The following is a 27,729-nucleotide window of genomic DNA, read 5'->3' on the forward strand; positions in this document are numbered from 1 at the left end:
TTCATAGAAAAATTTACAGTTCTATAGAAAGCAAAGCAGTTGTTTTAGGAGCCCTGTAGAAACAGTGAAGTCCTGTGGACACGTGACAAATGCTAGCCAGGATATTCTGCATCTTTAATCCATCAGTCTTACCCTATTCCCTGGAAAGAGCTTTCTAAGGATGGGATCTGAAGGCAAGAAATCAGAGGTGGAGAGAGGCCACAACTAACTACAACTACAAGGCACCGTGCTGAGCAGCTCCGGGTCTCACTGTGGCTTCTTGTGTTGGCTGGTAAGAGGGCAGGAGTATCAATGCACACACAGCGACAAGTTCTAAACCTAGACTTTCCACGCTTCAATTAAGCTAAAGACGAAATGGAAGCTTCCATACACCTTTAAACTTGCTTAGCATTCACTCAGAAGACAGGAAGTAGGGACGGTTTAGTCCCTAAAGGGACAAATTGAGAAGACACGTTCACAGCATGGTGACCTGGCATCCAAGGCTGCAAAGTGGCGTCACAGCAGCTCAACAAGGCCATACAGCAGCTTGCCAACATCCGCCCCCCATGTGAATACACGCTGCACTGCAATTAACCAGCTATGGAAACTTGAGAGAAGCAGGACTTTAATGAAGAATGCTACAAGTAGGAACAGTTCATTCTCATATTTAAAAAAAGATTACAGAAAACACTTTACTGAATTTTTTTTTTGTTTTTTGTTTTGCTAAAAAGACAGTTTTCAAGGGTGTCTGAGAGACAGCAAGCACAACACTGTACAAAGGGAGAAGGGCATGTCGGATTCCGCTGCAAGACACAGACATAGCACGACTAGGGAAATGTGGGTGGGAGCAACCGTTTGGAGGATGAGCTAGGCATTGGTTCAACCAGGATTGAATTTGAAGCTTTATAAGTCCAGCATAATAAAGGGCTCTGAGAAGGGGGAGGATGGGATGGGGAGGGGAGCTAAGCTTATCTACAATCACCATTTTACCAAAAACCACACTGTTCAACCACATGAGAAAAGCGCAGGACAGACCTGCCATGTAGCCCAGCACACGGTAACAGCGAGTGCCCAGGCAGTCAGGTCCACGGCTGACGAAGTGGCTAAATGGTTCTTTACAAGGACTCAGATTCCACAAGAACTGAACATCTCTCATCGGGGCTCAGCACAAAGTGCCTTTCTTCTTGAGTCAGGAGGTCAGAAATCAACGAGGATGAAGTTCATTCCAGATAATGCTCACATTGCTGGATTTAACAGATCAGGGATCGTAAGTACGCACAATGGATTCCATCATTTCTTAGGAGAAGGTTCTATGGATGACTGGGGATTCAAGTTGAAGCAAACCACTAAAGGGAAACACTAATGAGGTTCTGGCACTGTCTAAGCTGTGTGCCTGCGGCCTCTGCTGCAGACATGGGCAGACCTGGCTTTGCTTCTCAGCTCCATGATCTCTGACAACAGTGATGGAGTATATGTGAGGCCTGCCTGGACAGAAAGGCTGCCTGCACGTCTCCTCTCAGTCCAGCTTCTGAAAGAGACATCAGAGCATCAGCGACTATGGTTCAGAACCACGCTCTTGTGCATCCTGTGGAAACGAGAGCCTTTTTCAGTTCATGCCAAGTTTCTTCATGGTCCTCCAGCGGTCTTTAATCATCACAGCTGTTCGGTTGATAAAGGGGTAGTTTTTAGAAATGGCGGCCCAGTTTCCTTCCCCGTACTTCTGCACTCCATCCTTCACCCACTCGCTCTCTTCCACGGTCCACTTCTGCAGAAGAAAACCACCAGACCTGTCAAAACCTGCTGCCACTTACCTCTTTTCCAATGCACTGATGAGTAATCTAAGCATGAACCCAACAGCGAGTACAACACAGGTGTATAATCCTTGTATAATCCAGGTGATGGTGGCACACTCCTTTAATTGCAGCATTTGGGAGGCAGGGGCAGGAGGATTTCTGTTGCAAGGACAGCCAGAGCTACAGAGACAGACACTGTCTAAAAACAAAAACAAACAAACACGTGGTCTAAACAGCTAGAAACCATCCGTGTTCTAATGCTGACACGCCACCCTTTATTGATAATCACTGCTGTGAGCGGCAGAGAGGCTCAGTGGTCATGACCACTTGCTGCTCTCACAGAGGACCCTGGTTTGGGCTCCTGCACTTGTATGGCAGATCACAACCATCTGTAAACTCCAATTTCAGGGAATCAGATTTCTCTTCTGGCTTCCTGGGCCACTGGACACACATGGAACACAGACATATATGAAGGCAAAAAAACACACTGAAAAAACAAACAAAAAAACCCCCAAAACGCTAAAAAAAAAAAACCAAACGAACAAACAAACAAAAAAAAACCCCTGAAACACTGGAACTTAAAACTAAGAAGTAAAAGGGCTGGAGAGATGGCTCAGTGGTCAAGGGCATTGGTCGCTCTACCAGAGGTCCTGAGTTCAATTCCCAGCAACCACATGGTGGCTCATAACCATCTGTAATGAGATCTGATGCCTTCTTCTGGCCTCTTCTGGTTCTGCAGGCAGAACACTGTATACATAATAAAATCTTAAAAAAAAAGAAAGCATCTGTGATGCAGCTCAGGGGTACAGTGTTTGCTAAACACTGTTTGAACTTAGTTTGAACTGTCTTAGGAGTATTTTATTTATTTATTTTTTTGGTTTCTCTGTGGCTTTGGAGCCTGTCGTGGAACTAGCTCTGTAGACCAGGCTGGTCTCAAACTCACAGAGATCCGCCTGCCTCTGCCTCCCGAGTGCTGGGATTAAAGGCGTGCGCCACCATTGCCCGGCGGGTATTTTTTTAAATATTTATTTGTAGTAATAAGAGCAGCGGCGGGGCTGCGTCCCCAACACCCCAACCGCCTGCTAGCTTATGCCCGAAATAACAACACACAAACTATATTCATTTAAACACTGCTTGGCCCATTTCTATCTAGCCTCTTCTAGGCTAACTCTCGCACCTGGACTAGCCCATTTCTAATATTCTATGTAGCACAGCTAGGTGCGCTTACCGGGAAAATTCTATCCTGGGTCGGAGCTTCATCGCGTGTGTCTGCCCAAGAGCTGGGAGCATGGCGTCTCTCTGAGGCGTCTGCCCCCGAGAGGAGAGCTGTGGAGTTTGAGCTCACTTCCTCTTCCTGCCAGCATTCTTTTCTGTTTACTCCTCCCAACTATGCTTTAACCTATCAGGGCCAGTCAAGCAGTTTCTTTATTGCTTAACCAATGAAATCAACAGATTAATATATGACACTCCCATATCATTTATTTATTTATTTATTTATTATGTATACAGTGTTCTGTCTGCATGTATGCCTGCCTGCCAGAAGAGGGGACCAGGTCTCATAGATGGCTGTGAGCCACCTGATGTGGTTGCTGGGAATTGAACTCAGGACCTCTGGAAGAGCAGCCAGTGCTCTTAACCTCTGAAGTCATCTTTCCAGCCCCTAGATGTCCTTCCAGAGACCTGGTTCCATTTCCAGCACCCACATTGTAGCTCACAACCACCTATAACTCCAGTTCCCGGTGATCCAATGCCCTCTCTGGCCTCTGCAGACACCCCCTGCACACACACAAACACGCACACCCCACGGTACACAGATATAACCAACTTTGGTTTTCAGCACCATTATCAGGTGGCTCGTGAGCATCTGTTAACTCCAGCTCCGAGGGATCTGACACCCTCTAGATTCCACAGGCACTGCAGTCACATGCACAAGCCCACACACGTATGATTAACAATAAACTCTTACATGTAGGCAAAACATCCACACACACAAAGTTTGGACAAGTTCTTAATTACCTGCTTTCTTGTTAAACTGACTGACTTTTCTTCATTTGGTGCTGTTGGAAAACATGAGAGTATATTTAGTTTAGAAGAAAACATAAAACATCACCAAATGGAAAACTTGATTAAAATTTCACAAGCACTGAAGGCTGGGAAGACAGGTCAGCAGTAGAGAGACTGCCTAGCTTGAATAAGACGGAGCTTGATCCCCAGAATGGCAAAAGCAGAACAAAATAAATTTCACTAATGTTGAGAATTAAAAGAGCATCATTAAAGAATAATTTCCTGTTTTTTATTTGCAGTAGTGCCAGGATTAAGGACGTAGCCACCACCGCCTGGTGCATTTCTCTATCTCTATTAGAATGCAAAATATGTGGTGGGAAGATTCTAACACCAATGCTAAGAGCTTTAGATGTGCTTACAGAAAGTAACATTTCCTATCCTATACATGTATGCTCAGCATACACACCAAAGAGAGCCTTTCATTTTAAGAAATACAGAGCTAGGGAGATGGCTCCCTAAAGGCACATGCTGCCAAGTCTGATGACCTGACTCTGTTATCTAGACCTCACAGGGTAGGAGAGAACAGACCCTGCAGACTGTCTTGACTTCTACATGCATACATGCTACCTCCCCATCCATACACAAATAAGGAAGTAAAATAGAAGTAAACATTTCGGTCTTTTTTTCTTTGGTTTTTCGAGACATGGCTTCTCCTTAGCTTTGGAGCCTGTCTTGGAACTCATTCTGTAGACCAGTCTGGCCTCAAACTCACAGAGAGCCACCTGCCTCTGCCTCCCAAGTGCTGGGATTAAAGGTGTGTGCCACCAGTGCTTGGCTAAAATTTTTTAATACAGGAGACAAAGGCAGGTGCACGGATCTGTGAGTTTGAGGTCAGCCTGGTCTATATAGAATTTCAGGCCAGTCTAGACTACATAGTGAGGTCCTGTCTCCAAAATAAAGAGAAAGAAACGGGTGAGATAGCGGATGGCTGTAATCCAGCGCTCTGAAGTTCATCAACTGCTCCACAGGAGGTCCACAGACAGACTGCACTACACGAGACCTTTCTCACCCCAGCACCCTACCAAGGAGGAAAAAAGGAAACACGGGGAGCCAAATGCAGTTACATGCCTGTGATCCCAACCTGGCAGGCACAGGCAGGAAGATCCTGAATTTAAGAGCAGCTTGGGCGACACAGCAAGAGCCTGTTGCAGGAAAACCAAATGCACTCTGATTTCTGACGATGCCGCTGTCTCACTGGGACAGAGGGACCCGCAACATGAACGCGACAGTAACATGCATCACACTTCAGCAAACATGCCAAGAGGGCAAGGGCAATCTGGGGCTTACCCTGAACGTCAAACAGCTGGTCCTCTTCCACCCAAATTTCCTTTTCTTCAAGCCCGTTAGGACTGTTCCACTTGTCTTTGGATACTCTAGGGGAGAGCAATGAGGAGAAGCCATGAGACACTCCCTTCATCACGAGCTCTGAACACGGCTCGCTTTCAATTCTCTCAGGGGTCATCACACAGTGCTCCAGTTCACTGTCACCTTCCCTCGGCCAGCCAGGAATCTCTACATGTGACCACCTCCCAGGCTGCAGAGCCATGCCTCAAACTGGGCTCTGGGTAAAGTACAGCACCATGCTGCCATCTCCTTCAAAAGAGGTTTAATTTCATTTGCTTATTTATTCTTTGTTTTTCGATAGGACTATACTGTGAACACATGCTGGCTCCTGCCTCTCCCTGCTGAGTGTTGGGATTACAGGTATGTATCAACATACCCAGTCATTCGGGATCCTTTAAAGGTCTCAGCATTTTTCTGACTTAGAAGTGCAGTCTTGCCTCTCCTTTAGGGCCAGCTCTAGTGCATTTACACTGACTTGGGTACCCTCCCTGTTCCTGAGTTAAACTCAATATACCTTGTATCAGTATTACACTAGGCTTTTCTCCTCCAAAAGCCGACATTACAGAAGCATACTGACTGGGCACTGTGGCACATCCCTGTAATAACAGTATTTGGGAGACTAGTGAAAATCAAGTTCAAAGCCGCCTGAAATACACACGCTAGGCTACCTAAACAACAACAAAGTCAGCACACTTCTCCTCAATGTCTATGAGTCCAGGCCATTTCCTACCTTGGCTCCGCCACACCATTACACCTGCGGCAGTGGTCCTCAACCTTCCTAACGCTCTACCTTTTAATACAGTTCCTGTTGTGCAGGCTCCAGACCATAAACCACTTCATTGCTACTTTACAACTGTAAGCTTGCTAGTTATGAACTGTAAATGTAAGTATCTGATATGTGACCTCTGTGAAAGGGTCATTTGACCCTCAAGGTTGAGAACAACTGCCCTACAGCAACCCAGGCTCCCTGCTCCTTACTTCTGCCTAGGAGTACCTTCCCTGCTTAGGAACTTAAGGGTCTTTTTCTTTTCTTTTTTCCTTTGTGACAGGACTGCCCAGACTGGCCTTGAATGTGCTCTATCACTGAAGGGGACCTTGGTCTTCTGACCCTTCTAGTTCCATACACGTGCTACCACAGGCACGAGCCACCAGGCTGTATGTAGTGCTGAGGACCAAGTCAAGGCCTTCCACACGCTAGGCAAGCATTCTACACACTAGGCGGCATCCTCAGGCTAACACTGCTGTTCTCAATGACACCTCTAAGTACTGATCGCAACACAGAAAGCCTCTGCTCCCACCTGCCAGGTTGTGGCCATCCAAACCAGCCAAGGTTCCGCCAAAATCCTTTCTGTAGTTAAGAAATTGGGACAACGTATGCTGTTAACTGGGACTAGATCTTGAGAATAGTTTACTTGAAACAGAGTGGCACCACAAGCCAGCCTTCAGTTCTACCGTGGACTGCTGTTTATATAGACAGCTAACAACTAGGCTACTGGTTTTTCCTAATTTTCCCAGTCCTGACAGTGAGTTTGGACTTTGGTTCCTATGGGCTATCATTTGCTAGTAACTCTCACACTGCCCTTTCCAGGAGGGATTGCAGAGGCCTAAGCATGTGTAGTGTCTTGCTGACTGTGGAAGGGGCTGACAACAGTCTTCCTAGCTGTCAGTGCTGTGACCTGGGCAAGCCAGGCCACTTGTAGATCCTCCTATTCCTCACTTACTAAGTCACAGCTTCATAAGCACTGGTCTAGTAAGGACTTGTCAAACAGCCTGCACTGCTGGGGTTCATCCTGGAAGCTCTCTGTCCCCTTTCTCTCTCCAAAGGAAACCTTAACCCTTAATGTATACGCAGCCTACATACACCTAGGGGGTGTCATCCTGTACAGAGACCTTCTAAGAATCCCTTTAACTTGATTAATAAACTCCTAGCAAATGCTGACTGTGTTCAAGGTGCTGTGGGGACAGAAAAACCTAAGCACACAGCCTTGCTTTTCAGGCAGTTTCCCCTAACTCTGCCTTCTCATGCTGGATCCTTCTGGTCCTGTCTTCCTCAAACTCTCCCTGCTTACTTGCAGTTGTCTCCAGCTTCTTCCCAACCCTCAGTGGTGCCCCACAGGCCTGGGAACATAAACTTAAAAAACAACAACAACAACAAAAACCCAAAACAAAACCTTTAAATGTGCCCCCTGCAGTTTGAGGAGCTAGCTGCCTGCCTGTCTGTCTATTTACTTAGGACCTGGCCGGCTGGCCTGTCACTGCTGCTGCTCGGTGCTGTAGTCTCAGTCACTAACATCTGGTTCCCATGCCCACACGAGCTGCAGGACTGTCTAGAACCCCTTCCCACATGGCATTCACGACCTTCCTACTCCTCCAACGCCAGCTCAACATCTGTTCTTCTACAGGATGCAGTCCACCCAACACTTGCGTAAGCAGGCTCATGAACTCTCCCCCAGCTCACAGGGCATCCCATACACTTCCTGGTGCTGGGCTCGCTAGGTTTGCCATCTCTGTCGCCTCTACTGGCTTCACAGCCTGCTGGAAGTGGCTATGCTCCATTGTATTTTATTAACAGAAACAGGCAGCAGGTGATTTTACCAATTCTTGCTGCGCAGTTCCCATCAAACTTTAGACCCTGGACATATTACAGCACGGGGCACGTCTGCAACGGTCATACATACTCCCATTTCCAATCCTACTGCATCTGCAATGGTCTTGTTTCTTCAGCTGCTCATGGGGGCAGTGTCTACAGTTCATAGGGTTTCTGTGAGAAATGAATGGAGGACGAGGAGTGTAGAGCTGCATTAACTATGTCTGCCTGCGACTCGTTTCTGCATGCAAGAGTGGCGCATACAGTGCGATTCTGTCCGGAGGAAACCACGTTATCACAGGCCACGGCCTTCACATTGCAGGTCAGAGCAGGGCTCTCCAAACAGTCACAGCACCCAGCAGTGCAAGAGATTGCAATGGCCTTGGAGAGCAGCGAGGTGGGCGACTTACACAGGGACAGCGGAGGTGAGCTCACGGGAGCTAAGAGTGTCAAGAGAGGCAACTGATGTATGGGCCCAGCTGTGGTGCTAGCACCACATAGATTAAGACCCCGAAAGCCCAGGTTTGCTCTTTTCAGCTGTGTGACGTCAGGTGAGTACTAACTTTTCTGAGCCTTCCTCAACTACACAACAGGGCTAACATCCTCTCACAGAGATAGCACTGGAGAGTCAGTTAGGTAACACATGGAAATCTGACAGGCAATGATGGAGAATGACAGTCCACCATGGGAATGAGAGGAAGTGAAGGCACAGGAGAAACAAACAGTATGTTCCAGAGAGAGAGCAGAGCAGTGCTGCAGGGTGGATCCACGCAGGGCAGAAAGGAGCCAAACTCAAAACCTGGGCTGGCAGTCACGGTGGGAATAAAATAGAATAAACATATCCTAACCACTGCTCCATAGCAACAGGCAGAACATGAGATTAGGAAATCTTTACTGAATTTGCTGAGTCTCATACGCCCATAGAAAGGTACAAAACTAAGTATTCATTCTTTCATAAATATCAAGTATGATGAGGCCCAACTCAGACAAATTTCACAAATAGACTAATAGTCACTGAAGCACTTAGATTGACAGGCAGAAGGCTCAGAAACCCTCCCTCCCTACTCACGCCCTAGGGCAGTGCTGTGTAGCCTACAGTGGGGCTTGGGAACTCAAGGACTGCTACATAGTCACTCCCTGCTCCAGTCTCATTCTAGCATTCTGAGCAAGCCTTGGTGGAGAGCAACTTAGCTGAAGTAACTTCATTCATGGAAGCAAAACCAGGCCCAACCAGGACCGCCAACCAGCCCCAAAACTGCTACAAAGAAGGTCTTCATACTTGGGATTCTTCTCCCCTGTATGGGGTTGGTTGAGAGCTCTGGACTTGGATGGTGATGCCGACATGGGCTCCGGGGAGGAGTGGAGGCCTGGGCTGGGCTCAGAATTCTGGCTGTCCTCCTCCAAAACCAATCTGCTTATTGTCATGCGATTGTTCTTGGGCTGCAGTTCTGAGCCTCCCTCACCCTCAGTGAGAGCTGAGTTTTCATTTTCATCTTTCCTGGGTCTCTTGTTTTTGTGGGTTGGTGATGACGGGGATGGCAGATTAGGATGTACCAGGTCTTTCTGGTCCAGTTTTGCAAAAGCTGCTTCTGAGTCTTGTGCAGTGGACAGAGCTTTGAAAGCTGCTCTAAGAGTCCCGATCCCGATGGTGGTCGGAGGGTCCCGAGGCTGTCTGTAAGAAAGCACACAGGAGATCAGTCTCCCCAGGGTGGAAACACATACAAGAAGCAGGACCTAAGACTCTCCATCAAAACAAAACAAAAATGGGTGGGGTGGGCCTGCTTTCTCTGAACAGCTGTTGTTCATAAAAGCCTTCACTTAATGAACATACATCTAAGTTGTATCAATTTTAAATTCCAAACAAGAGAACCTTACAGAGATCAAGGCCAATGCAATTCTCTCCAGTCTGTCTGTAATCAACCCTTTTACAGCCTGTATGATCAAAACAATGTTTTCCATTATGTAAGAGCTCTGAGCAGTGCCTGCCAACCTCACATGAACCTGGGCAACCAACTGACACCGCTACAGTCTCACTGAAATCTCCACTCTCACAGCCATCCCCATCTGGCTCTCATCTGGGGAGCAACTAATGGTCTAGACCCACATTGCAAACAGTGGCTGAGACTTCTGAGGAAGTGCTGTGCCGTGTGATCCGGAAGCAGTGAGACTGACGAGTACAGAGACTTTATTGATCCTCTGGAACAGCTAATGAGTTTAGGGTAAAATCTGTCAGAAAAGGCAAACCGGTAGCCTAAAGGCTAACCTCCCTGACAAGTATAGCGAACTGTCTAACAAATACAAGGCTGTTTTAAAACCAACGTTCAAAAGTCGCAGAGGACCCAATTCAGTCACCAACACATACGTCAGGTGGCTCAGGATCAGCTATGTATAACCCCAGCTCCAGGAACTCCAAAGTCCTCTCCTGGATTCCACAGGCACCCATATTCTTCATACACACTCATGTACAAAATTAAAAAATAAATCTGTAGAGCCGGGCGGTGGTGGCGCATGCCTTTAATCCCAGCACTCGGGAGGCAGAGGCAGGCGGATCTCTGGGAGTTCGAGGCCAGCCTGGTCTACAAGAGCTAGTTCCAGGACAGGCTCCAAAGCTACAGAGAAACCCTGTCTCGAAAAACCAAAAAAAAAAAAAAAAAAAAAAAAAAAAAAAAAATCTGTAAAACTTGAGCAATCTAACCACACACACAAAAGGACATCTGCACACAAAATCTGAACTCAAGCTTTGGAATGGTTAGATATTCTCAGAAAGTAGTAACTGCCAAAACCAGAAAACCTGGCCTCACCTTTCGAGTGTCCTGTTTGGGACCATCTATTTTAGGACCCATCTGGCCTCTGTATTTCAAACCAGGGTACTATGATTCAGATATTGTTTCAGTGAGTCACGTGTTGACATTTAACTCCTGGTTTGAAGAAGGGGCCCCAGCAAGTAACTAGGATTAGAAAAGGCCACCATGGTAGAGCCCCAAGAGTAAACTACCAATGTGCTCGAGGTCGGGGAGGCAGAAGCGGACGTGTGCACAACCCCCCCCCCCCAATCAAATGGCATGCCAGCAAGAAGGTTATTACCACATCACCACATATGGCCCTCAAACCTTTAGTTCAGAGCACTAAATAAACTTTTTCTCGTATGGTTAATAAAAATGTACCAATACATAGGTCCCCACAGGAATCTACACTTTTGACTTTCATGCTATGTCACCAGACTTAAGATTCCAACTGTCTTTTTTCTTTTCTTTATTATTTTAAGATTGATTTGTTTACTAAGTATATAGGTTTCTGCCTGCATGTATACCTGCAGGCCAGAAGAGGGCACCAGATCTCATTACAGGTGGTTGTGAGCCACCATGTGGTTGCCAAGAATTGAACTCAGGACCTCTAGAAGAGTGGCCAGTACTCTTAACTGCTGAGCCATCTCTCCAACCAGGCCTTCCCGCCCCCACTTGAGACAGGGTCTCACTATATAGCCTAGGCTAGTCTCTAACATAGAGCCTCTTGCTTCTGTCTCCCAAATGCTGGTATTAAACCTATGAACTACCAGAGGCAGGCAATCTCTGAGTTCAAGGCCAGCTTGGTCTACAGAATGAGTTCCAAGACAGACAGGATGACATAGAGAAGCCTTGTTTCCAAAAACCAAAAACAAACAAGCAAACAAACAGAAAGAGCTATGTGCCACCATGCCCAGCTTCACTATCCAGTTGGGCTCAGTGGCTCACGCTGCAGTCCTAGCACATGGGAAGCAGAAGAGGACGGAGTTCCTGCACAAAATGGGCTACAAAGTGAGGCTCTGTCTCCATAAAATGAAAGGAGTGTGCACATTTGTGTGTGTGTGTGTGTGAGAGAGAGAGAGAGAGAGAGAGAGAGAGAGAGAGAGAGAGAGAGACAGATCCACAAGTTATAGGTGAGATAGAGAAGTAAAAACAGAACCTTTGGGGGAAGTGCCAATCAGGATCTTCTCTAGGAGACCCCAGAGGGCTAGTTTCATTTTCCCAGGCCACGTCCTCACAATGGTATGTCACCACTCACAATGGTATGTCACCACTCACAATGGTATGTCACCACTCACAATGGTACGCCAATAACCTGGTGATGTTATCAAGTCTGCTAAGAGAAACTGACCTTGCTAAATGCTTTCCCCACAATCACGAAAGGACACCCTCACCTTGAAGGCTCTCTTAGTGGCTTGTCCACTGCCTCTGGGACTGGCTGCTTTTCTTCCTTCGCAGCACTTGAAGCAGCAGATTCGGATTTCAAAGCCTTTTTGGCCATCTGGGAAAGGAAGGGTGTCATTAAGAGGAAGCCAGAGAAGTTCTTAGTGTCTAGTCTTTCACCAAGAACATACACAACACAAAGCAACCCATTTACAAATCCAACCCAGGCAGTGGTTAGAGGACACAGATGAGCACAGCATGACGTGGAAAACCTTCAACTTTCTCTTCCTTACCATAAAACAACAACAGACCCACCATAGATGGCAAGCTACATGAAAGAGAACTCTCTTACTCTCTTGCATTGACTGAACCTTCCAACCTCAGTCCTATCTAATCCAAGTCTCTTCAGGAGTCAGGTATAAAAGTTAAATTTCTTCTCCTATTTCTTAAAAAATATTTTTTATTTTCTCATGTACCACACACCCATGGAGGTCAGAAGAGGTTATCATCACACTGCCTAGAACTGGAGTTGCAGGTGGTTGTGAGCCACCTTGTTACCTTGTAGGTACTTGGGACCTAACTTGGGTCCTTTGCAAGAGCAGTCACGTGCTCTTAACCACTGAGCCATTTTTTCAGTCCCCACCTCCCCTTAAGGCAGGGTCTCAGTATACAGTTCTGGATGTTCTGGATGCTATAAACTTGACAGACGGACCAGGTTTGCCTTGGACTTACTGTGATTTTTCTCTTTGTTTTCCAAGTGTGCCACCATGCCTGGTTCAAATGGTTTTTTCAAACCTTAGGATAACTGACAGATAGGAATGATTTTTAGTTTGTGTATGTAATGTTTAACTATATCCCCACCAATGTTTTGTCTTACTGACAACTATTTGAAAATCCTTAATATTACACAGGAAACCCTAGGCAGGTCATTCTTGCCCTAACTCTACTCATCTGGCCCCTCCTACTCTTACATGTAGACTGTTCCATTCATTTCAGGTCCATCTATCCTCATGTAAGCAGCAGCAGAATATTTTTCAGTTACCCAAAATGAAAAGGAATGAAACACACCTAGACCAAAGTTCCTGCATCCGGATGCTTCCTGGCTAGCTACTCCAAATACCACCACCTTTACAAGTGACCGAGACCTGTCCAATGGCTTATAGGATCCCTCACTGCACTACCCTAATAGAGGCTTCAGAACCTGCATCGTGACAGACAGACTATTGTTGTGTTTGTTTGTTTTTTTGAGACAGGGTTTCTCAAAAGCTTTGGGGCCTGTCCTGGAACTAGCTCTTGTAGATAAGGTTGGCCTTGAACTCTGACTGCCTCAGTCTTCCAAGCTGGGATTAAAGGTGAGCGCCATCACCCCCAGCCAATCACAGGCTATTTTTAATATTATCAAAATCCTGGGGGCTGGAGAGATGATTCAGTGGTTAAGAACACTGACTGATCTTCCAAAGTTCTTGAGTTTAATTCCCAGCAACCATGTGGTGGCTCACAACCATCTGTAATGAGATTTGGTGCCCTTTTCTGGCCTGCAGGCATACATGCAGACAGAACACTGCATGCATAATAAATACATACATAAATCTTAAAAACAAAACAAAATAAAACACAAAAAAACAAACCTAAACCTAGTTCCCTAACTTTACTCTCTCTTTTTTGGTGGTGCTGGGGTGGGGACCAAACATACTAGATCAAGTGTTTTAGTATTAAACTACATCTCCATCCATTAGGTTCTTTGGATAGGGACTGGCTGTGTAGTCTAGGCTAGCCTCAAAACTCATGCTCTTTCTGCCTTACTGTACAGACTGGTGATTGGGCCTCACCACGCAATCTCAAGTCCAACTAAAGGATTATTGCATAAGGCCAGAGGAGCACTGTGGCCCATACCTTTAATCCTAGCACTAGGAGGCAGAGATAGTTCGACAGTGTGATGCCAGCCTGGTCTACACTTTCCCAGGCTACCACAGTGAGACCCTATCTCAAAAGGGGCGGGGGTAGGCTAGAGAACAGCTCAGCAGTCAAGAGCACTGGATACTCTTGTAGAGGACCCAGTTTGATTCTCAGCACCCACATGGTGGCTCAATAACAATCAGTAACTCCAGCAGTCCCAGGGGATCTGACACCTTCTGGTCTCTATGGTTCCTTTGGATGGTATCATACTTCTAGTCTCTCCTCCCTTAACCTCACACCCCCATCTACCAACTCCCATCACTCCACGTCTACCTTTCAGCTCAGATTCCACTGCCTGTGGAAACCAGGACTATAAGAGAATGCTCTACTTCAGCTACAAGATTAGTCACATGTAAGAGTCTAAGATGCAAGGAGAGAGAAACCAGGTATGTTGTCTGCCACAGCCAGGAGCTCATCTTCGGGATTTCACAGGCACTTAAGAAAGGTAGTGCAGGGGGCTGGAGAGATGGCTCAGTGGTTAAGAGCACTGCTTGCTCTTCCAAAGGTCCTGAGTTCAATTCCCAGCAACCACATGGTGGCTCACTACCATCTATAAAGGGATTTGGTGCCCTCTTCTGGCCTGCAGGCATAGATGCAGGATACTAACAATACTGTATACATAATAAATAAATCTTAAAAAAAAAAGGTAGTGCATATAAACCAGTCAATGTCACACCATTCTTTTCACACCAAAACATGGTTATGGGAAGAGAAGAGAGGCCAAGGCACACCGTGAGGAGGTAGGGCTCTGTGTCATCCAGGTGGCTCTCCAGGAAACGCAACATCTTCTGCTGGAAGGTCTCATAGGAAAAGTTCTGGATAACAGGGTGGGCCAAGTTTTTTTCTCGGATAATGTTCAGGAGATCAGTTCTTAGCTTCTACACGAAAGATTGACGTTTGCAACAGGAGAAAGGAAGAGAACAGGACAACATCAGGGCTGAGCTGAGACAGAATATCACCAACACATCTGCAGTACTGTCAGACAACTCAAAGGATCGGCTGATGAAATCATGGTTCAGCAACAGTGAATGAGTTACTATGTGGCTAGTCACAAAGAGGGACAAAGAAGCTCCATTGTATGTTAATAAAAAATCATGGGCTGGAGAGATGGCTCAGCGGTTAAGAGCATTGCCTTGTCTTCCAAAGGTCCTGAGTTCAATTCCCAGCACCCACATGGTGGGTTCTAATGCCCTCTTCTGACATCAAGTTATCTATGCAAATAGAGCACACACACTCTCTCATACACACACACACACACACTCTAAACAAATCTTTAAAAAAAGGGAGAAAAAAGCAAAAGAAAATCCCTTGCGGGGCTGGAGAGATGGCTCAGTGGTTGGGAGCACTGCCTGCTCTTCTGGAGGTCCTGAGTTCAATTCCCAGCCGCCACATGGTGGCTCACAACCATCTGTAGTGAGATCTGGCGCCCTCTTCTCGCATGCAGGCATACATAGAGACAGAATGTTGTATACATAATAAGTAAATAAAATCTTTTTTTTTAAAAAAAAAAATCCCTTGCTACATTAAGAGGAAAAAAAGGGGGTAAGTGTTCAGAATAGTGTGTCAGTGTGAAGAGCCTGCCAGGTCCCATCGACAGACAGAGGAGGAAAATGTGCTCATGTGTACACAGATAAGACTTGCCCGTAGACAGTAGTATCTCTGAAACGGTAAGAAGGCTGCCTCTGAGAGTAGGTGAGGGCAAAGACAAGGGGACTGTCACTTAACTCTTATTATCCCCACTTCATTTTCACTTGTGTGTGTGTGACTGCCTGTGCACATGTGTCTTTGTGTAACAGCACAAGGATGACGGTCATAGGACAACTTGCAGGTGCTGGGTCTTAGGGATGGAACTCAGGTTGCCAAACACTTTTACTGATTTAACAGGCCCTTAAAATATTGTTTTTGAATTTTGTACTATTACACATTAGCTCTTCAAAGATAAAGGGGCTTTTGCTAGGCATGGTGGTGCATAGTGGTACATGCTAGACCTTTATTCCTATCACGTGGGAGACAGAGGCAGGCAAAGATCTGTTAGTTTGAGGCCAGTCAGGTCTACATAGTTAGTTCAACAACTGCCACAGCTACAGAGTCTCTGCTTCAAAACAACAACAGAAAAGATAAAGTGGTTGTGAGCATGTTTGGTGCCAGGGCTCAAACTCTGCATGTTAGGTAAGTGCCCTACCATTAAGAATATCCCCAGCCTAAAACCAAGTTTATAAAATAATACAGGCTGGGGATAGAGAACTCAGCTGAGGCTGTAGTTCAAAATGTCTTCCACACTTTTAACAGGAAATGGAGTTACTAAGTCTTTTCCAAAGTAGCCTCCAAAGTTCACAGGGCTAACGTTCATACAGACAGAGCTACAAGTGCCATACTTATTGTTAAGTATCTGGTACTGATTACTTAAATGTTCTATCACAAAACTGACAGAACAGGAAAAACAAGTGGTCTGAAAAGCCCTTCTCAGACACTGAAGCCAGAGTCTGTTACTTTAGAAATAAAAAGACGTGGGACGTTTATAAGGCAGTCTCACTGTGTCTTAGGTGTGCCTTACACCTCTACATAGCCCAAGGCAGGAACCAACTTGCAATCCTCTTGCCTAAGGCCTCAGAAATTGTGACCACAGAAAAGATGTTGGGTATTTAAAGGCAAACACTTAGGTGATTTTTTCTTTTTTTTTTTTTTGGATACAAAGTCTACTCTAGTTCTAGCTAGCCTGGATGCACTATATAGACTAGGCTGGCCTTGCAAAGATTGGCCCGCATCTGCCTCCCAAGTGCTGGAGTTAATGGTGTGTCCTTCCGCACCTGGGATAAGTGACAGTCTTACAAAGAACCCTTTTCTTACTGCTCCACAAAAGGCAGTGAGATGGATTAAGTCACAGAAATAAAAATATATCAAATTTACCTGAGTTGTAGGGTCCTTGGACATGTATTTTTTCAAAATTTTTGAAGCCTTTTCAAATTCTTTGTTTTTGATACAAATAATGACAGCCTATAAAAGGGAGAAAAACTTAAAAGTTTTGTAATGACAGATGTCATTAAAATATCAAATATCAAAACACACTCTATCGAAAAGCTAACCTTCACATCGCATCAAATTCCTGTACTTAAAAGCCAACATCACCGCTCAAGCACTAAGAGCAACCACAAGTGTAGTTTTTCCTGTTTTTAATGACCAAGAGAGCAAAACTGGATTTCTTGGGTTACAGACACTTAACCAAACTGAGCTGGACTAGCTAAGGAAAGTCAGGAGGCCTTCCATTCCAGAGGCTCAGAATTTCAGGAGCATAGAACAATTGATTCAAATCTTGGTGAGAGAGGATATAATATGGGAAAATAGACAAACGCTGTGCTGACCACAGCATTCAGCTGGTTCTAGTTAGAAAAGGGCTGAGGCCAATTCTGTGGAATGGGACTAAGCCTCTTACATCATAAATGCCAGCTAGTTACTCTAGCTAGAGTGTACAGAGAATTCCCAAGACTGACAGCTCACCCAAAATGGCAGATTTGAAAACGATCAAGAGTCAGGTAGGACCAGATGTTCTTATCAGCCACAGAGGAATAGGTTTCTGTAAAGAAACCCCGAGAGAACATACACACAGTGAAAGAAAGGGACTCTTAACATGCTAAGGAATACAGCAACCCAGGGCAGATGAAACTGGTGTCAAATCTTTTGAACAAGCAGGTATGTCTATAAATTCTTGGAAGATGCAAAATTAACCATCTGTTGGTGTACAAAAGAGCTCAACAATAGCCTGGAATGGAGTTTAACAAAGGTTTATTTATCTGGGTATAAACTCACAGAAAGAGTAGCAATTCACGCTTTGCGTGTGCTGGGAACTGGAACTGAATCCAGCAACCAAGAGGCCCACATATGCTTTTGTGTGCATTTATAATGCATGAGACCGTGCCCAAAGTAGGCCAGTATCTTAAAGGCTGAAGGAGCTCCCGCAGCACCGTCTTTTCAAATGACCATGTTTACTTACACACCATTTTCAGAATAAATAATATTATACTAACTTTCTTAAAACAACACAGCTTTTAGTTTTTATAAAGCCATATCAGTTCTATTAGGTTTAACTGCACTTAACTTGCACACAGCAAAACTGTTTGGGGCATAAAGCAACAAATATTAACAAGCCCAGACTTCTATAACCACAAAACATAAAAGCAATACTCCCATACCCCCTTTTTAAAACTGTTCTTTTTGCTACTCTATCTTTGCAATATTACAGGAGTAAAGGGCACAACTTGCTCTTTTCAGACTGGGTATTATCACATAAAACTCAATCCTCCTGCCTCAGCCTCCCAAGAGCTGGGATTACAGGCCTTCACCAGCAGACTGAGCTCCAGCACCAGTTGTATTAAGGACGTTTCCTTTACTCAGCACAGTGCCCTCAAGTCCACCCGAGCTGCTGGCTGTCAGCAGTTCAGTTTCTTGCCGCTGAGCACTGCTGTATAGTTTAGGATATAGCATAGTTATCCATTTATGTATGGAACAACATTTGGATAGCTCAGTTTTTGGTCATTATGAACAGAGATGCAAAAACACAGGTTTTTATGTGAACATCTCTTCAACTCTGAGGTAAATACACAAGAGTAGGCTCCACAGAGCAAATCCTGTTTCATGGGGTAAGCAGCAAACTGTTAAGGTAGAGTAGGTGGACCACGTAGCATTCCGTCAGCAGTGGGAACTGTTTCAGTTATCCGAATCCTCTCTAACATCTTTTAATATCCCCACAGGAGTCCATAGTTCCTGGAGGTACAATACCAGGCTGATGCATGGAGGGAATAGAGGAAGCTCCTACGCTATCTTTCAGCTCCAAAAATCCACTTACATAATGTTCTTGGATAAAGGAGAATGTATCAGATACTGTTGAGAACAGTGACCTGATCTTAGCCAAAAGGCTGAGGTGATCCTGTAGTACTTAACTGTATAAATGTATCATATCCATGTTCTAAAGTAAAGCAGAATTTCTGGAGCTATTTATAAGCTTGGTAAGGTCATCTAACTGGCTCCTCAGAACAGGCAGGGTTGTCTGCTTTGGTGGCACTGGACACTGAACCTAGGGCTTATACCAACTACAAAAATGAGCTTTAGTCCCAGTCCCTTGTAAATTGAAAAAAGTAATTTTTAGTTACATGCATGTGGACATTGGTGAATTTGTGTGAGCACTGGTGCGGGGAACCAAACCCAGATCCTCTGCAGGAGCTGTAAGTGTTCCTAACCACTGAGTCATCTTTCCAGTCCCCACATAGTAAAACATCAAAAACATGCATTAGCCAATTGGGAGGTGGAGGCAGGAGGATCAGTAGTTCAAGGGTCATCTTTCAGCTACTTATTAGCTACGAATCAAGCTCAACAAAGAGCCTTGTTTTATCTCAAAAGAAAATAAAAAGAAGATAATATAGTTTTATTGTTTAAAACTTTACCGAATCACAGGGCTAGAAGCTGGCTCAGTGGTTAAGAACACTTGTTCTTGTAGAAGATCTAGGTTCAATTCCCAGCATCTACATTGCAGCTCACAGCTATAACTCCAGGTCCAGGGGATTCAATGTTCTTCTGACCTTGGTGGGCACCAGGCATGAACATGGTCCACAGACACAAAAGCAAGCAAAACACTCAAACACATAAAAATAAAATACATTTCAGAGCTAGCAGTTAAGAAAACTGACTGCTCTCCCAGAGGACCTGGGTTCAATTCCCAACACCCATATGGTAGCTAACAATTGTCTGGAACTCCAAGATCTGAAATCCTCACATAGACATACATGTAGGCAAAATACCAACATAAAATAAAAATAAGCAAATTATTTAAAAAACAAAACCGACTGTCTACAAAGTAAAATTTAAGCCAGAGACAGCTATACAGGTAGACTGCCTTTAAAAAAATTAAGTGTCTAGTGGAGCATGGTGGCTCACAGTTATAATTCCAGCACTCAGGAGGCTGAGGAAGGAGGATTACCAAGAATTCCAGCTACAGACACTATGTCAAAAGAAAAAGCAAGCAAAACAAAGAATTAAAGGTCTATGAATGTGTCTAACACATCAGCATTCCTGAACATAACATTTACAATCAACAAATCAATTTAGAAAGCAATAAATAACTTCTAAAATCACATTTATTTTAGAATGCAGGTGTTCATGCATCCCTTAGCTCACATGTGGAAGTTCAAGGACAATGTGCAGGAATACATTGTCTCCTTCCACTATGTGGGCTCTGAGGATGAACTCAGGTTTGGCAACAAGCACCCTCGCTCGCTCAGCCATCTTGTTGGCCCTGTAATTAACCCTTTTCAGTCATAAAAAGAAACTGCCAGGCATGGTGGCACACACCTTTAATTCCAGCACTCAGGAGGCAGAGGCAGGTGGCTCTCTGTGAGCTGGAGGTCAGCCTGGTCTACAAAGCAGTTCTAGAGTAGCCAGGGCTACACAGAGAAACCCTGTGCCGAAAAACCAAAAATAAACAAATAGTAAAAAAAGAAAAAAATAAGAAACAAAAAAACCCCCCAAAAAAACGGGGGAAGGGAAGACCACTGTGGCTCAATATAAACCAATAATAGGATTTTCTCTTTCCTACCTTTAACCCCCCTCCCCCCAGAAAGAGTCTATGTCTGACACTCACTTTGTAGGACTAGCCTGGCCCTGAACTCATGTCAATCCTCCTGCCTCCACCTTCTGATTGCTGGAATTAGAAGTCTGTGTGGCTTCATACCCAATGGAAAAAATGAGTTTGTTTGTTTTTTTCCAACACAAGGTTTCAACTGTGTAGCCCTGGCTGTTGTGGAACTCAGCCTGTAGGCTGCCTGGCCTCCTGAGTGCTGGGACTACAGGTGTGCACCACCTCTGCCCGGGGTGAAGGGACACGTGTTTACCAGGCTCCTCAGAAACTGCTGTTCTTCTTTGACTTCAAACTCTTTCTTGGGTGGTAGTCCTGGGAACTGAATCGAGGGCCTGGCAATGGCGGAGCTATCCCACTGACACAAAGGTGCTAGTTGTTTCTCTCCTGCTACCCTGGGAGGCTGGGTCTCAGGCTTGGCAGGACGTGCTCTTACCTGCTGAGCCGTTTCAGACTCCTCAACAGTCTGGATTTTCTACAGGCCCTCATTAGTCCTGCTCTCACATCAAACATTAACAAGCAAACTCTCATTAAAAAAACAAAACAAAACAAAAACCCAACAAACTTTTTTTATTAGCACACACCTTTAATCCCAGCACTTGGGAAACAGAAGCAGGCAGATCTTTTAGTTGAGGCCAGCCTGGTCTACAAAATAAGTTCTAGGATAGTCAGGGCTACAGAGTGAAACCTGGTCTTAAAAATAACCCTCAAAGGGCTGGAGAGATGGCTCAGAGATTAAGAGCACTGACTGCTCTTCCAGAGGTCCTGAGTTCAATTCCCAGCAACCACATGGTGGCTCACAACCATCTGTAATGAGATCTGGTGCCCTCTTCTGGTCTGCAGCATATATGTAGGGAAAACACTGTATACATAATAAATAACTCTTTAAAAATAAATAAAAATAAAGTTAGTTAAAAAAATAATAACCCTCAAAGAGCCAGGTGGTGGCGGTGCATGCCTCTAACCCCAGCACTAGTGAGGCAGAGGCAGGCAGATCTCTGGGAGTTTGAGGCCAGCCTGGTGTACAAAAGCTAGTTCCAGGACAGGCTCCAAAGCTACAGAGAAACCCTGTTTCGAAAACAAAAACAAAAACAAAAAAAAAGAAAGAAAGAAAGAAAGAAAGGAAAATAGCCCTCAAAAAATCTATTTTTGTGTGTATGGGTGTTTTGCCTGCATGGATGTCTGTGCACCAGGTGTGTGCAATGTCCGAGGAGGCCAGAAGGGGGCATCAGATTCCCCTGGGACAGGACTTACAGCATGCTGTCAGGCACCATGTGGATACTAGGAATAGAACTAGGAGACCCTGGAAGAGAAGTCAGTACGCTTGTGCCCAACAAGCAAATCTACCTCTCCCCACCTCCCCAACCATGGTCTCACCATGTAGAGAAGATCACTTGCTTCTGTCACCTTAGTGCTGGGATTAAATACACACACTACCATGCCTGGCTCAAACTCTTCTTAGTCACATTAAAAATCCATTGATCTTGGCAATCAAAGTGGCTGGTTCAGTGGGTAAAAAAGTTTGCTGTATAAGCCTGAAGACCTTAGTTCAATTCATAACCCCATGTAAAGGTGGAATGAGAGAATTTCTTCATGAAGTTATGCTCAGATCACCCTACAAATCATGCACACGCACACACATAGACACACTAATTAATAAAACAGTTACTTGTGTAATTCACCAAAGCACTAGCACTTCACTCGTCATACTGCGGCCCTCACTACAAATGCCACCACACTCAAACATTCAAAATAGCGTCTGGGTGTTGTTACAAAAGGAGTTCCAGCCTCCCGGGTCTTCTGAAAGACTTTCGGAGACCTCCAGAAATATCTGAACATGAACTGAAGCTCTAACTTAATTTACTTGATTAAACTTTTTCACTTTGAATTACCACCAATCCTTCTTCCATCTTACTGTGGCAGGGTCACACAATCAAACCCAGAGCTCTCAGACCCTCTTAGTCTCCCCAGCCAGTTTGTCCTCGAGATCCATCTTCCCCTTCTGAGGCTGGGTGACAGTGCCACCTGCCCTTCCAGCATTGACACTGGGGGACTCGATTCCAATCTTCACACTCACATATCAAATACTTAACTGCCAGACCCTATTTTAATACGCTTTAAATTTTTGTGCCCAGTATGATTTTGAGTGTCTTTAATTTCAGTGCTTGGAAGGCAGAGGCAGGAGGCCTCCTCAGTTCCAGACCAGCCTGGTTTACATAGCAAGTTTTAGGTCAGCCAAGGCTACACAGTGAGATCCTGTCTCAAAAACAAAAAAATAGTAAGTTATTAGAACATTTTCCAAAGCTTAAAGGAATCTAGGCAGCCCATAGTATTTTATAAGATGATCATTAAAAGATTCTAGGACACTAAATGAGAAAACCAGAAAGTGTCGGTTAGTAACCAGGAGATAAAGTAGCTGTGACCAAGGCTCTAAAGCAGCCCTCGGTGATCCTGACCTCCTGAACAGGCCCAAGCACACACTATCCCACAGCTGGTTTAGAGTGCGAGTCCTGAGCAGATTTCTCAGACCCGAGACAGGATCTTAGTAGCTGAGGCTTGCTTGCAAGTCAAGATCCTTCCACCTTAGCCTCCTGAGTACAGGAATTTCAAGTAAGTATCACCAATTCCAGCAGTAGCTGAGTCTTGAAATGACTGCAATTGTGTTTATTTATTTTTGCAGTGTCAAGGATTGAATCCAGGGCCTCTCACAGGCTAGACAGACACACAGACTACCACTAAGACACACCACCAGCAACTCCAGCTGATGACTATAACCTTATTCAGGTCATCCTGGGCTGGAACCACTCAGTATGCCACTAGCTTCCAGACCTTTGGAAACTCAAGGCTACTAGTCACTGTTTTAAGCTGCTAAGTCTTAGAGTAATTTGTTATATCAAAGTAACAAACACAGTAAGGCCAGGAAATGCAGTTCTGTAGTATAGAGGGCTTGCCTAGCACATGTTCAATAATTGTAGCTTCTGAAGGTGTGCACACAGTACAAACTTCAAAAGGTATAACAAGAGTTTAATGAAAACAACAACAACAACAACACAAAAAAAAACCACCAGAGGGCAGCCAGGCATGGTGGTGTATGCTTGTAATCTCAGGACCCAGGAGGCAAAGGCAAGAGGGTAAGAGGATAATAAGTTCCAGGCCAGCCTGAGCTACACAGTGAGACTGCCTCCCCCTCATCCCCTGTAAACCATATAATAAGTGTAAGACATAGCCTGGTAGGCCAAAAAGCACATGGAAGTCGACAGAAGAAAATGGCTGACTACTTTAAAGGAGTTTAGATTCCCCCCGCCCAGACACGGTTTCTCTGTAGCTTTGGAGCCTGTTCTGGAACTAGCTCTTGTAGCCCAGGTTGGCCTTGAACTCATAGAGATCCACCTGCTTCCGTCTCCCCAGTGCTGGGATTAAAGGCATGTGCCACCACCGCCTGGCTGAGATTAGATTTAAAAAAAGAAAAAAAAATTTACCTAGTGGTGGTGGTGTATGCCTTTAATCGCAACACTCAAGAAGCAGAGGCAGGCAGATCTGAGTTCGAGACCAGCTTGGTCACGGACCTAGTTCTAGGACAGCTAAGGCTGTCATTGTTATTCCATTCTATGTATATGGGTGGTGTGTGGTCTGCACACTCTCTGAGCACTACAGGATGCCTGATGCTCCAGAGGGCCTGGGACTGGAGCTATAGTTACCAGCTGCTATGCCAGCAGTGGGAACTGAACTTGGGTTCTTTGAAGGAGCAGCCAATGTTCTTAATCACTGAAACCACTGAACCATCTCTCCAGCCCCAGGGAGTTTAGATCTCACTGACAGATGTTACAAACAAATTTTTAAAACATAAACTTTATGACTTAGCTGGTTGTGGTGGTAAATAAAGCCTGTATTCCTAGCATTCAGGAGGCTGAGGCAAGAAGATGGAGACTGAGGCCACTCTATATATAGTTAAGACCCTATCTCAAAACAAAAGCCTCCAAATAAACAAAAACAAAGGAAGAGACCCATGCCTAAGTAATAAATTATAATGTATGCATGCCTTCAAAGACTCCCCGGCAAGATAGACCAGATGACAAACTTACAGTCCTTGTTTCTAAAGGGACTGAACGGATAACTCTGAACTAGTAACATTTCTTCCATTCAGAAGAACCTGAGCCATTCTCAATGTACCCTTGGGTTTCTCCTCCATTGCTACGGATTTTCCTGGCATTTTACTCCCAACACAAACCTGACTTATCTATAGTAAAAATCTATAATGGGGGGGCTGGAGAGATGGCTCAGAGGTTAAAAGCACTGACTGCTCTTCTGGAGGTCCTGAGTTCAATTCCCAGCAAACACATGGTGGCTCACAACCATCTGTAATGAGATCTGGTGCCCTCTTCTGGCCTTTAGGCATACATGGAGGCTGAACACTGTGTAAATAATAAATAAATCTTAAAAAAAAAAAAGATTGCTTCTCTAATTTCCTTTAAAAAAAAATCTATAATGGGCTTATTCTTCCTTGAACTGAATAATAATTATTCAAGCATTCTTTGCAAAACTACCCAGCAGTTCCTGCTCCAGGTCCTTAACTGAGCAGATATGTGTACCCAACACACACTAGACTTTTTTACAAACAGGATATTTGAGTACCCTGTACACGGTCAATGTCTTCCTTGTAAAACACGGCTTTCTCCCTCCTCCACCTCTAAGACCTCATCCTTTTCAGGAGTTCTCTTTTCCTCTGTTACCCTTAACTTTCCTTTACCAAGGCAATATGGAGCTGCCGTTCTTCCATCCCCACCCATGCATCTGCTTCCGTGGCCACAGCCTTGGCTACTGGAGAAAACCTACCGTCATGCTTTAAGAGTGCTGCCTGAAGCCATCTGAACCCAACAAAGTGACAGCCTCAAATCCCTAGACAGTCGCCGGTTTTGATGTTCTAGAATACCGTCTGCGCTGTTCTTCTCTGACTTTGATTCTAGTCTGATCGCAGGGAATATTCTTTAGTCCCTCTTTCAGCAGTCACATTTCCTGAGGCCCTAGCCATTTCCGGCTTGTTCTAGACAATGGTGCCCAAACTCAGGACCAAAAATGCTTGGAGCCTCTTCTCAATGCTCCAATAACTTCCAAAACAGAAGTCTTCAACGTCAATCCCATTCCCAGTACAATGGTCCCTCCTGCCAAAGCCACAGAAGACCAAAGCAGAGCAGAGTACTTCCCAAGCCTAGGTGAGGAAGAGGACATGCAGAGAGATGACACGTTACCCCCCACCCTGCCTTCCCTCTGCCAACACAGAAAAGTTGCTAGAATGCAGCCTCAAAACCCCCCAATTTTTGTTAGATGAAAAAAAACACATTAAAAACAGTGTCTTACAGCCTTTTTGACCAGTTTTCTACTGGATTCGACCACTGCTTCTGTCAGTGTAAATTCTGTTTTAATCATCTCCAGGACATTGATAGCTGATTCCAGGGGTGTGAGCTCAGCCTCCATATCAAAGGAGCAGTCTAGGACAAAACAATAGTTTTCACTTTAAGTGCCTCCCTAAGGAGCAGCAAACACGTTCAAAAAGTATATAGTTACCTATGGAAGCATGAAGACATGCAAGACCTTTGTTTATATAAAAGATCATGCAAACTAGACATTTAATTCTAGTATTCAGGAGGCAGAGGCCAATCTGGTATATACAGTGCAATTGACAGGGCTATGTAGAGAGCCGGTTTTAAATTAATAATAATAATATAAAAGGACCATGCAAACCCAGGAAGACTTGCAATTATGTCAGGTGGTAGTGGTGGCGCACGCCTTTAATCCCAGCACTCAGAAGGCAGAGGCAGGTGGATCTCTGTGAGTTCGAGACCAGCCTGGTCTACAGAGCAAGTTCCAGGACAGCCCAGGGCAACAATGAAAACCCCGTTTTGAGAAAAATAAATAAACGATTTGCATTTATTTTGCTTATGTGCTTGTGATATGGTCCAAATTCAAATCAACCTATTCTATTCTTGTTTGTTTTTCGAGACAGGGTTTTTCTCTGTGTAGCCCTGGTTGTCCTGGAACTCCTGAACTCGGAGATCTGCTAGTTCCTGCGCTACCACACCCAGCTTCAAACCAACGTTATCTTAATACTTTTCAACACAGCTCAATTATAACATAAACATTTACCTCTAAAATCCAGAATAACACATTTCTCTGATACAAGTGACCAACACTGAAGACAGTTTGTTAAGCACCTGCCAAGTTCAACTGGTGTGTGTGTGGGGGGGGGGGGGGGGTTCACACTCTACCATGGGAAGGAAGGGGGTAAAGATGTGTCCTTAAGGATGTAACTTAATTTTAGCAACAAAAATGGGCGTGCAATAACAGGTGGGAGAAAATAAAAAAACACATAAAAATCAGCCAAGGAACCTTAACTGGAGAAACTAGAACTAGACAATTCAACCACCGTTGAATGAAAAAGACCTCTGCGGTGGAAACACTAGTGCACTTTAACCCGGAATCTTTCAGTCTCGGATGTTAAGTTTGAAAATAACAAAACCCTACGTAAGTGAGCCCAGAAAAGAACACAAAAATAGCCATACCTAAATTTTCCCCTTCTTCAATGCGCGACAGGCACTGCATAACTCGCAGCAACCGGGACACCGTATGCTCCTTCCCCAAGGGCCTGACAAGCAACGCTGGGAAAGAAGACATGGTTGGCTCCGCGAGCCCCGGACCCCAAAGTGTGCCCCACAGACCCTCCTCCTTCCCGCGCGCCGGGCCGGCCCTCACCCTGCATGATGTCCCGGATCTGCCTGAAGTCCCCGTACCGGCTACTCCGAAAGGCCCGCAGCGCCTCGTGGAAGTAGAACTTGAGCACCCAGCGGTTGACCGCCTCCTCCAGCCGCGTTTCCCCCGCGCCCCGCTCCGTCGCGCCTCCCAGCCCCGGCTCGTGCCGCCCCCGTCGAGCCCGCCCGCCACTGCGCGATGCCCGCCGGCCCGCCGCCCGCCCGCCGCTGTCGCTGCTCCCGCCTCCTCCCGCCATCGTGCCTGATCGCCGTGCGCCCTCCCCGCCCTCCCGACTGGGCCGTTTCCTTGGCTGTGACGCCATCGGGTCACGCACAACGCCCGGGCCGGAAGCAGAGCCCGCTGTCCCGGCTCCCGCGGCCATGATACCGACGGGGGTTCCAAGCCGCCCGCGGGCTTCTGGGAGGGAAAGGACCGAGGAAGGTGTACCCCCTCCTCTTCGGCCTCCGTAGTTCC

General features: G+C 45.5%; 1 protein-coding gene and 1 pseudogene across 1 annotated transcript; both read right to left on the reverse strand.

Annotated features, from left to right (window-relative positions):
• Nucleotides 1-587: 587 nt before the first annotated feature.
• Terf2 (telomeric repeat binding factor 2) lies at nt 588-27,637 on the reverse strand. Its single transcript, XM_041650821.1, has 10 exons — nt 27,259-27,637; nt 27,069-27,164; nt 25,867-25,997; nt 16,797-16,883; nt 14,621-14,767; nt 11,945-12,051; nt 9,047-9,439; nt 5,124-5,209; nt 3,789-3,829; nt 588-1,744 (listed from the first exon to the last, which is right to left on the reverse strand). The coding sequence occupies exons 1-10, from the start codon at nt 27,635-27,637 to the stop codon at nt 1,586-1,588; spliced, it is 1,626 nt and encodes a 541-aa protein (XP_041506755.1). The 3' UTR covers nt 588-1,585.
• On the reverse strand, nt 18,632-18,809 carry LOC121447691 (annotated as a pseudogene).
• Nucleotides 27,638-27,729: the final 92 nt, after the last annotated feature.

This window comes from Microtus oregoni, unplaced genomic scaffold, assembly GCF_018167655.1.
Source record: "Microtus oregoni isolate MIOR12 unplaced genomic scaffold, Mior012 000004F_ref0000308, whole genome shotgun sequence".
NCBI classification, from domain to species: domain Eukaryota; kingdom Metazoa; phylum Chordata; class Mammalia; order Rodentia; family Cricetidae; genus Microtus; species Microtus oregoni.

Excerpts from the sequence above, each read along its gene's own strand:
- Terf2 (XM_041650821.1), bottom strand. The coding sequence starts at position 27,637 with ATGGCCGCGGGAGCCGGGACAGCGGGCTCTGCTTCCGGCCCGGGCGTT. Across the intron at positions 27,165-27,258 it reads GATCCGGGACATCATGCAGG|CGTTGCTTGTCAGGCCCTTG; the intron begins GTGAGGGCCGGC and ends CTTCTTTCCCAG. Across the intron at positions 14,768-16,796 it reads CCAAGGACCCTACAACTCAG|AAGCTAAGAACTGATCTCCT; the intron begins GTAAATTTGATA and ends TCTTTCGTGTAG.